Here is a 12,500-nt window from a genome sequence, read left to right on the forward strand (position 1 = left end):
CCACTCTGAAGAGGCAGCATAACGCTCCGAAAATGTATGTGCATTTCTTAATATATTTGTTCTCCAATTTGCATTTTTTTTATTGGAAAAATAGCTTGGGACTTCTGCTATCCAGCTCATATTTTAGATACTTGCTATAACCAAGTTATGAAGACTTTTCAAAGTAAATGTAAAAGAAAACCAGAATTAACTAAAAACATTCTCTGTTTGCTCAGTTTTACTGGCTTTGAGTACATCAAATCAGTGTTGAAAATGTTCAAAGTAAATGTGATCTTTTCATATACAACACTATAAAAAACACTCTTAAATTAAATTGTCCTACAAAGTAGCAACACATCAACGCTGCTTATGAAATCCAATGTATTGATTTTGTCTTTTTATTTGGGCCAGGCAAGTAAGGAAATAAATTTCAAAATAAATTAACTTAAATCTTCAGTCAGAACGGACCAAAGAGAATGGTTATCTTTTTGTATGTCTAAGTGAAAAATAACTTAAGATGTAATAATATAGATTCAAGAAATATCGAAGAATCTATTAATACAAACAACAAATGAAAATTACGTTATCTAAGTCTAGGTGAACATACTCCTACGTATACAACAGCAGTTGTCTTCATGTAAAATAAAAGTTGCCAGTTCGTGAAAGAAATGTGTAAGAAGTTTGGCCTTTGCAGAGGATGTACAAAAATAGGATTATACACTCAATAGGGTAAATCTCTATGCCAATCACTTATGAAGATGAAATCTAAAGCTGGATTAGAGGTAGGCCTATGAAAACCTAGGATAAGAAAGATGCTAGGAAATACAGTCAACAAATGAAAAACAACATACGAAAAAGAAAAATTGGCCATATTAAACAAACAAATGGTTCTCGTATTGTAAGGATAATGATGATATATAACAACGAGACTGCAAGGAAGAAGCTAAATAACGTTCTGGAATGGCTATTAACAATTTTAAGAAGACTGGTGGGAGCTATGTTTGATCTAACGCAAACGTCCAGGACTCATTTTCCCGGGACGTAACCGAGTGTTGCACCAGGCCGGGACCTTTCCCTGAAAAAAGCGGGATGCCATATCTTAAAAACTAACCACAATATTTTCTTGAAAATAATCTCATTACGTTTCCCACATCCAAATTTCTGTAACTTACCCAACCTAACCTAACCTAGGGGCATGGCAAAAAAAAACCTGGACTGGTGCAATACTAATATACATCTCGGGAATATCCGCAGTACAGTTGCCAGACTGGCCATTTTTTTAACTCTGTGGCCATGAAAATTCAGTTTGGCCATTTATGCAAATGTACTCCCAAAATGCTACATATGCACAACAGCAAAACCCATTACGATTCGGCTGCATAAAAAAGGCAAAATATTCAGTATTTTGAGGAAGTGCTGTCAGTTTAACAGTTGTGTTTCCCTGTAAGTATTTTAAGTTTAATTTAAAGTATTTTTGATGACATGATATATACAGTATGCATAATTTATGCACAGTTAATTGTTGATATGTTAATTCATACAATTCAGTCACTTTATATCTTTGGCCAAATACTTCTCCAAAGTGGCCATTTCCGGCCATAATTTCTTTAAATTTTGGCCATAAGCTGTTGTGTTCATCTGGCAACCTGGTCCAGAAGAAGGCGCACCTTACTAAACTCAGAGACAACAAAACAGTCGTTGATCCCAAATTCTGTAAAATCAAGCAAAGGCTAATAATAGCTATTTGCAATGCAAGAAAACCAGCTGAAAGACCTAAGGCACTATTAATAGCCAGCTCTTAAAAGGTGTGAGTGCATTTTAGACGCTGGATTCCACAGACTGGTTTGAGCTGATACATTACAAATAGACAAATAGCCTAGTGCAAGAGACAGCGATTCAAGATGAGGCTCAAAACCGTTCAATTTCAGTTTCAGTTTCAAAAGATTTATTGACATATATTACATCCCAAAACCGTTAGAGTGCCCAAAACTGTTAGAGTGAGAGTGAATAAATAGACCTAAAGTCGATCTAATCTAATCTGATCTAAGATATTTATATAATAATCTATATATTCCAGCACAGTTATAATTGTATGCTTAATTTTTAAAACGTTAGCATTATAGAAAACGGCGCAGACTTGTGAAAAGAGTATACAAAGAAATGTATGCTTCTAAAATAGAGAAAAAAAATATTTCCGGGTTGAAAAGAGCCAGAATAATGATGGAATATTTATCATGGAGTTCTTTTACCTCAAATATTCTTTTATTAGAAAGCTGAAGTTTGCTTTAAGCTCCACGGGCGAGGAATGATGTCTGAACCACGCGCATAGTGTAGAAGTCTCTTAAATAAATACAGTGTTTTATTACTGACGCAGTATTTGTTTTAGTAATTTCTGTAGAATAAGACCTTGCTGAATTATGACGCCTGATCAGTTCTGTTTTATTTTAACGTTAAACTCATGCATACACATGCCTGTGCGTACACGTATATTCGTATGCAAAAGGAAAATATTTGTCCATCGATACTAAAATATTATTTTTTCTTTCCCTTTAAAGATATCATTTGCATATATGCGTGTGTGTGTGTATACATATGAAAGAAAATTTTCTTTTTAAATCCTGATTAACGTATAATGTCTAATTCTGATTACAGGTGATGCACTCCCGCCATCTGCGAACAGTGGTCGTAGGTCTAGTGTTGGTCACTCTACTCACGCTTCTTCTCTACACGACACCCCCGACTTTCTCTTCCGCCAGCAGCTTCAGGTTAGATACGCCTCTTAAAAATAAGCAGAGTAAAGGGTTCAGGAAGTACAGGGGAAGGTATAGAGTTCCATATCCTTAAAGTGAAGAGTATGCGAGACTTATCAAATCGATTCGGCCTAAGTTTGTGCCTTACACGCATTAATTGTGAAGATACCTGAGGATTATTTTATTTTCAAAGAATTTTAATATTGTGGGTTTGGGAGGTAGAGGATAGGGATTCGAATTAACGGGATTGTAATAATTCACCAAAAATTGGGTACTTACCAAATGGAAATTTGCAAAAAGCGAAATTGGCACATTCCTCTTGAAAACGCGGCAGATCCAAATATTTTATTCTTTATTTCCATATAGATATACTATGGTCGACACACTGCCACAGGCATCATTTATTACCGTACCCCTGGTGAGTCCAGGACTAATCATAGGGCCTGACTGAGCTCGTTTATGACTAATTAGCATAAGAGATTTGCCAGAGAGTTCTGTCAGTCTCCTGATTGTCTCCAGGTGAAATGGAAGCATATTCATGTTTCTGGCAATGTGTTGGAAACACCTCTATCAATCTTTGCGCATTAGATAACACCAGTTTCTGTGATTTCCTTGGCTCTTGTGGTGACTGTTCTAGTTCTAGATTTTACCACAACCTATAAAAGGTTTAAGAGAGCGTTTGCAAATCTCTTGCCAGCTGAGAAGCACAACATATTTCTCATGATACATTCATCTCCAAAGTTAATGCTAACAGTCGTACTATAAAAAAAAAAAACATTGAAATAGACGCCACCACAAATTTTACCCCATTCTGTTCCAAATAACTATTTAAATTCGAGCCAGTATCCACCCACCCTTTAAGCTGGATTACTAAAATTGGGCTGGAAGTCACTTCAGAGACAGTGGAATTTATAGACCTGCCAAGAAAAATTATATTATTTAGAATTTAAACAACAAGAAATAGCTAAGCCTTAGTCTTCGGTGGCCCATAGTCAGACCTCCTCATCATCCAATGATGAGAAACTGATCACCAGTTCGAAGATCAGATCAGATCTACATCTTACCATGATCCGCCTTTCTTCCTCCTGATACCTGTTCTCATAAAATCTCAATCACCAGATTTGCCCTTCATCATGGAGGCACTAAAAGGATAATGGACAACACGGAATTCTACGTTAAAAATTATCTTTGTGTTTCTCTCATTACTTATGAAAGATGCCAAGGGTAATTTCTTATCACCTCATTAAATTTTATCAGGTTTACTTCAAAAACGCCTTTTTGGATGACAAAACTAAACACTACCTATTCCAAAGGGTAAATTAGGTAATATTTAAAATAGTTCCATAATTTTCAACATATAAAAAGGCCTCAAAGGCCAATAAAAAGTTGACAGTGAAGACCTTTTTCGACTGTCTGCTTTCATGAAATAATTATATATTCTTAAGGTCACTTTCGTTCTGGCTGGTTGCGTCTTACGCACCCTTGTAAATAGTTATAAGTCTAGTCTTCTCGACATTTATCTTAGTTCTACCTTTGTCACTGTGAACCAAAATTCTATTTCGTAATTATAGACTTCATACCTTAAATGCAGGAGTCTTTGATTTACTTGTTCTCGCTCACCTCCTTTTCCTGGGACCAGTGCGTCTGGTTTTAAATTCAAATTCAAAACATTTATTGATATAAGTCAACAGAAGCTAGCAAGCATGCAAACTAAGCCGCTCAGAAAGTAGAATATATTTCAGCAATGTCTTATAATTGAACAACCAAGAATAAACGACGTTCTAAAGGAAATGTCTAAATTAAACAGTATTAGACAAAAATAAAACACATCATAGTGAGTGACAGCAATTAGAATCTAATATAAGTTAAAAGTGCGCCGAAGTTTCTTCGGCACAATCAAGGCCACCGAAAATAAATCTATCTTTAGGTGGTCTCGGTTTGATGCTGTATGAGCCGCGTCCCATGAAACTCTCAGCCGGCCATGGTGGCCTGTGTTGTTGCATTGCAACAAGCACGATTATGGCTAATTTTAACTTTAAATAAAATCAAAACTACTGAGACTAGAGGGCTGCAATTTGTTATGTTTGATGATTAGAGGGTGGATAATCAACTTACCAGTTTGCAGCCCTCTAGCATCAGTAGTTTTTAAGATCTGGGGACGGAAAGAAAAAGGGCGGACAGAAAAAAGTTCGGACAGAAAAAGTGCGGACGGACAGAAAACTGAAAATTGCTTAGCATACTTACGAAATAAATAAAAAGTAGTTTATGCTTGAAAACGCTTATGAAATAGTGTATATACAATATTCATAATAGTACATGAACAAATAAAGATGCATGCCACTATATAATCATACATGTAGCACAAGTAATAAGTAATTTATTAACGCATATAAGCATTGTCAATTTTCTGGACAATAGTACTACCAGCGCTGTATTTGGCAGTAATGGCTAACACCTGCTCTGATAAATCAATTGTGTTAGAATTCCTTTCTTTACGCTTTTGTGGCGTTTGTTTGATGTGGCTAATATGAACTGAAGTAGCTGCTAGCTTAAACATGCATCGTGAATAGCTCTGTAAATAGTATAGTCGGTGGAATATGATGCTGAACTTTAGCAAGGCCCAGACTTTAGTGATTTATCGACCTCGTGCCGTGATCTCAAAATGGTTTGAATATTTGATTATATTTGGCGTTACCTTCGACTCCTTTCCTGTTTTTTTTACAGCGCTCAAAAAAGTGTGGTGTTAACAAGAAACTAGGCTTTATTCGTTCTGCTTCCTTCATTTACAGAGAGGTTGGCAGTGTTACCACATCCTTCAGATATCGGTGTTGCCACATGCTTCAGATTTCTTGTTTCGAATATCCTTTTCACATGAAGATCTCAAAAGCCTCCCGGAATCTTGATATTCTCAGAATAGTCGTTTCCTCTTCTCAAGAATGACAATTATGATTCTGATCATCGTGGTAAGATATCTTGCACGGCCATATTCCAAGGCCCCTGGAATCATTGCTTGCTGCGTGTTCCACATAATATCAGGCTTGTATCCTCTTGAGGTGCCTCGATTTCCTATACAGTGATTCTGGGGTTCTTTCTGTCGGCGTTACTGATGCTGCTGGTCGGTATTTAAGACTGGCTTCAATGGTTTTGTTTTTTATCTTATATAGGGAGGTACCTTTGTTTTGCCTCATCAGAAATATTCTTGAATTGCCGTGTAATTGTATACATACCTATACACATATAGTACATTTACAAGACGCAAGCGCGGACACATATCACAATTACACCCAGACACGCATGCATATATATACTCTATATATATATATATATATATATATATATATATATATATATATATATATATATATATATATATATAGAGAGAGAGAGAGAGAGAGAGAGAGAGAGAGAGAATGTGTATGTGCGTGTGATTGTGGTCTGTGTCCCCACTTGCGTCTTGTATATGTGCTATATGTGTATGGACATATAGACATATACACAGCAATTCAAAGATAATCCTGACAAATTGAAGGAAAGGCTCCTACCTCTCAAAAAAAAAAAACAGTAAAGTCTATCTGCAATAACGACCGTCGGCATCAGTAACATTGACAGAAAGAACCCCAGAGTCATTATGTGGGAAACTGAAAACTCAACTCGGTGCTAGTACTATGTGAAACGAGCAGCAAGCAGGAGTTCCCTTCTTGAGATTCATTGAATATGGACGAGCAAGATATGTTTCTACAATGACTCATATCATGACTGTTATTGCTGGGAAAAAGAAACGACTATTTTGATAAAGTTAAGATTCCGTGGGACTGCGCACATCTTTTTAGAAGACTGACATTCTAACAGAGATGGAACGGAATATCTGAAGCATGTGGCAACAATGCCATCCTTTTAATAGATATGAAAAGCATTAAGGAAAAAACTTGGTTTTCTGTTAGCACTGCACTTTTTTAAACGTTGCAAAAAAGTAGGCAAAGAGTCGAAGATAATGCCAAGCGTAATCAAATATTCCAGACCATTCTGAGATCACGGCATGAGGTCGATAAATCGAGAATTCATTCTACCACAGCAATAAATATACTGTATACTCGAAGGAATTATATATGATGTGTTCCTACCGACATTTGTCCAATATGACTCACTTTTGGGGTAAAAGCTATTCCCAAGGTAAGGGGAATTCTATATTGATAGTTTATCTTTGACCAGATATTTGAAAAGATGTAAACACCCATACATAATCATACACACACACACATCTAACATACATACCACATATATATATATATATATATATATATATATATATATATATATATATATATATATATATATATATATATATATATATATAAACCAAAATACATACTCTGTGTTGAGAGAACGTACATATATATATATTATATATATATATATATATATATATATATATATACATGTATATATATATATATATATATATATATATATATATATATATATATATATATATATATATATATATATATATACATACTCTACGTTGAGAGAACGTACAAAAAACTTAGTCTCGCCCTTAGGACTGAATTATGATTGATTTTAAAAGGTTACAGGGAACTCTATAAGTTTTACTTTATTAGTTACTGCAATTCCATTAAATTTGCAAAAAGGCCATTGACGTGTTAAAAAAATTTTTTGAGGAATAAGAAGCCATCTGTTGACACAGACAAAAACTATGGAAAGAAGGGAAGTGCATTATTCTATGTACAACTAAGTAAAAAAAATAAAAAAAAAAAAAAAAAAAAAAATATATATATATATATATATATATATATATATATATATATATATATATATATATATAAAATCTTAATTTTCCTTAGTTGTACATAGAATAATGCAGTTTGCTCCTTTCCCTAGATTTTTCTGTGCCTGCAAAAAGCTTTTTATTCTTCAGAAGTTTAAGACGTCAATAGCCTTTTTGCGAGCTTCGAATAGCAATAAGTAATAAGGTTTAAAACATATATAGTATCCCATAAACTTCTGAGAGCACAATTTAGTCCTAAAACAAAATCAAATTATGTACAACAAAGCCATTTTAGAAGGCATTACAAGGAGCTTATTAATACATTTGCTTACATTTGTTCTATTTATTTATTAATTTGTTAGTTATTTTTTTTCTTTTTTAATAAGTTATCTCTACTTTCCGTGTTTCCAATTACCTTCTGTTTCTTCTTTCTAATGAACACTTTATTCTTCGGAAGCTTGATTTTCAAATCAGTGGCCCATTTGGTGGGATTGTTCCACAATAACAGGTTTCGTCTTCTGAATAATAGTAATAATAATCTTTCTTTCATTGATTCATTTGATGACGACCTTGGACACCATAGAATATCATTCCATATGAAATTACTTTCTATATTTTCACTGATAATAAAAAAGAGGACAAAAGACTGGACACAAAAGAATATTCGGCCGTACATTTCCATCACGGCGCGTGTTACAGGAAACGCTCTATACTTCATATTTATGACCTACACCAGTGCTACACTTATTCTCCACAGTAATACGTGTTCTTGCTCACTGGGTATATATTTCCTGTAATACTTTATTCGGAATTCCTTATCTGAATTATGGTCAGGTTACACATTCATGAAGACATATCGTTGATAAATTAGCCTCTTCGATTTAGTTTTCTCCTGTTCACAATTTTTCTTCAAAACGGTGTCATCCTATTGATGGAATTAATACGGAAGTTATTGCCGTAATTATTTGAGAGAGAGAGAGAGAGAGAAAGAGAGAGAGAGAGACTCAGTGGTAGACACCAGACTCCACTTAACAAGTTCAGTGGTTCAGTTCTCAGCCTGCCGCCTACCAGTCGACCCAGCAAGTGAGTGGGTACCAGCGTAAACTGAGGACAAGGAAAGGGCGTTGGGCTAGCAACCTCACCCCTGAAGACTTACTGAGAAGCGGAAATGTTCTATCATTCTGACGACACTCTGTCTAAACTGGTGTGAATGATTTGTAATAAACAACATAATGCACACAAACACACACACACACACACACACACACACATATATATATATATATATATATATATATATATATATATATATATATATATATGTATATATATAATATATGTGTGTATATATAAAATCATAAAAGTTTATTTGAAAGAGCGTTGCTAATTTTTACACATGATATTTAATACTCTCAATTACTGCGTCGAAAACAAACCACTTTTATCAAATTAATTCTACCACAGCAATAATTTATACTCATAGGAATTGTATATGATGTGTTCCTACCGGTATTCACCAAATATGATTCACTGTTGGTGTCAAGGTCATTCCCAACGTAAGGAGAATTCGATATTAATAGTTTATTGTTGGCCAGGTATTTGAAAAGATATAAGCACCCATACATGCTTATATACATACACACATATATCTACATACATACGTACATACATACCATATTTATGTACATATATATGTACATATATATAACATATATATATATATATATATATGTATACATACTTATTTATACATATATATACCAAAACACTTTCTGTGTTCAGAGAACGCCTAAAAAACTTAAGCTGTTGTGATAATTCATATAAACGTCATTGCGATTTTAAATTAGACTTCCATATTAACGGTATTTCAAAGACACATGGCACTTATGTAAATAAGCTGTTTATTTATGCAAACAGACCTTTAGTAATACCTACATCTTTATAAACAGTCAGACTGTCATTATTTTTACTTTTAGATTCCTGTAGAAACATTTTTGTAAAGAAAAGTGGGTTACTAGTGATTCGCTATTTGATGTCAAAATGACTGTTTCATATCATCCTTTTAACTTTGAAATTCACTGCTACCGTTGTTTTATTCTGAAAGAGGGAAGGAAAATGTCCCACCTAAAGTCTTAGAAATACTTTTTTTATCTACCTTGATAGTTAAGTGGTCAAAGTCACTGTCTTGTGTTGTTTCTCAACGCAGGCGGCGTAGGTTCGAATCCTAGACGCCGCAACTGCCTGTAACAGTTAAAATTCCTTTCGAATGTAGCCTGTTCGCAAGGTGTAGAGAATTGGATATTGAAGGATATTTGTGGTTTAATATTTGTCAGTGAAACGGAGTCAGCGTGTATAATAGAACTTGAAAAATGAATTAGCAGAAAAAAGGATCGAGCGATGGCGAGGTAACAAATCAGAAAATACAGAGACAGGAAGAAAATCTTAAATCTTGGCAGTAAAGGGAAATGAAAGCTCTTTTTATTTCGTTTGAAGCCTAGGCAGATAGAGCCTGAACTCGTGGAAAACATTAAGTTATTGCTCTACCTTCGTGTATTCCTGCAACGTGTAAAAATTCCAGAGTTGTTGTCGAGTTTTTGACCATCGACCAGTTCCCATCGGCCTAACACTGGATATAAATCGGCTATAGATTGAGTCTAATTTGGTGTAAAATACCACTGCATCAGATATAACCAGTTGGTTGACACTGCAGTGACTTTATTGATAAATCACAGCCGTCTCTCTCTCTCTCTCTCTCTCTCTCTCTCTCTCTCTCTCTCTCTCTCTCTCTCTCTCAGCAAACTTAAATGGATTTTGGTCGGCCACGTACCTCTTGGAAACCCTGCGGTAAACCTTGGTGTTTTCGTGAAACCGAAGTCACGAGTTTCTGCCAAAATCCTTATTTACTTACAACGTAATCTGTGTTTGATTTAAGTCTTACAAAATAGACATGTGCATCAGATCGAACCACGACACCCTAAAAAATGATTGGTAAGAGTTACAAAGTGGACACAGAGTTTATAAGTCTTAGCATTTGGGTTAGTGAGACGCGGACAGACAAACAGAGTGAACCCGTATTTTATTATCACCATGTGAAACTGAATTTTAATCTTATACGTATGATGAAAGATAAGAAACTAGACATGTTCTCCAGAATTGTTCTTGGCCTGTCAGCAGTTATAGTTTTCGGTATTTTATTATACCAAGACAGAAATTCCTGTTCATCTAATCAAACAAAAATTCCTGTTCATTTAATCAAATAAAAATTCCTGCTCATATAATCAAACAAAAATTCCTGTTCACTTGATCAAACAAAAATTCCTGCTCATCTATCAAACAAAAATTCCTGCTCATCTAATCAAACAAAAATTCCTGTTCACTTAATCAAACAAAAATTCCTGCTCATCTATCAAAGAAAAATTCCTGCTCATCTAATCAAACAAAAATTCCTGTTCGTCTAATCAACAACAGCCGTTGATGTAAGGGATTATACAATAGTCCAGTAGATAATGAAAACAACAAGAGCCTTCCCAGATGATTCCAATTTCTGTTGTGTTTTAGAGTAGAAATGTGCTCAAGATTATCTTTGCCTGGTCCATATAAGTCTTGTCTATTTTTCTTTACAACATGTGACAGTAATTACTGATTCTTTCCCAGATACGACATCTTGTCTCCCGATGAGAGCAGAGAAAGCAAGACCGGACAATGTCGCCCTGTCCACCACGTCATGTTCCTCAAGACCCATAAGTGTGCTTCTTCAACCGTCCAGGTAATTCTCGTGTTATCGTATCTTTGATATTAAATTATGTGTGTATATATATATATATATATATATATATATATATATATATATATATATATATATATATATATATATATATATATAAAACAATAGAACTTTTCCCTAATAAAAGATGCCTCAAGGGTTACTGCCAAGTAATTCCTGAATTCATTAATCACAGATGGACCCCTTCGTAGAAAACTTCCAGTATATTAGCCTTTTTATGCACTCACTCAGAAGGCTCATCAGAAGGACATCCAATCCCTCGGGCACACTTTACCTTCCATCTCATTCTTGCTCACTCTTTCTTGCATCCTGGATAATTTAAGGCTCTCCTTTTCCAAAACCCTCTTTACTCTATCTTTCCAGGTCTCTTGGTCTTTCTCTCATCCTTCTTGAACCCTTCGAAATTGTACAGTGTTTCCGACAATCTCTTGTCCTCCATTCTCTCCACATGACCAAACATAATTCTTAAAATAATTGAGTCATCTTTTCACATGTGCTAAACTTTTTACTGATTATTAGTCAATATATTTCTCATCCTCATGATTCTGCTAACTCCACACGTATCATTAACAGAATTCATCTCAACAGCTTCAACTTATTTTTTCTTCCATTTGCATATAACATCCATCCTTCCAATTCCTAAATGAAATTTTAGTCAACATTCCCTTCATACATTCCAACGTTATCTTCTGTAGCCGCTGTTCTTCTCTTCATATCTTCTGCATATCCCCTGCTACCTCCCTTGCTTCGCTAAGTCTGTGACTCAGCTCTTGTCTCATCCTACCATCATCCGTTATGCTAATTCCCAAATAACTAAACAAATCAGTCATTTTTGTTCTTCCACCATTCATTGTTCCATCTTCTTGGTTTCCATTTACCTTTCTCTAGCTCACAGCCTCTGTCAACAGTTATTTAGCAGGCACTTTTAAGCTCGTCATTTACTTTATAAAGTTTCTTTTCGACGTCTTCAGTCAACTCTGTGCTATTTGCAGACATCAGCACTTTAATCTTTATATTTTACACTTTATACTTTATACCCATCCTACCATTTCCTGCCTTTTCCGTCCTTAAGAACGTTCAATTCATAAACCACTTTTACAACACGGTTACTCTCCCATCTACATATTGTAACACGCGCTCCATTTTCATCAGAAAAGACTTTAATAGTTATCAGCTAATTACTTTCTTCATCATACTTTAT

The 12,500-nt window shown here is 34.7% G+C and overlaps 1 protein-coding gene across 1 annotated transcript in view; it reads left to right on the top strand.

Moving 5' to 3' along the window:
- Positions 1–12,500, top strand: part of LOC136826300 (galactosylceramide sulfotransferase-like) — a 36,033-nt gene that overhangs the window by 13,918 nt on the left and 9,615 nt on the right. The window contains exons 2-3 of the mRNA XM_067083528.1: positions 2,632–2,744; positions 11,170–11,281. Of these exons, the coding sequence (XP_066939629.1) occupies positions 2,635–2,744; positions 11,170–11,281 (222 nt within the window). The 5' untranslated portion in view covers positions 2,632–2,634. The remainder of the gene's footprint in view (positions 1–2,631; positions 2,745–11,169; positions 11,282–12,500) is intronic.

The sequence above is a fragment of the Macrobrachium rosenbergii genome, chromosome 40 (assembly GCF_040412425.1).
Source record: "Macrobrachium rosenbergii isolate ZJJX-2024 chromosome 40, ASM4041242v1, whole genome shotgun sequence".
NCBI classification, from domain to species: domain Eukaryota; kingdom Metazoa; phylum Arthropoda; class Malacostraca; order Decapoda; family Palaemonidae; genus Macrobrachium; species Macrobrachium rosenbergii.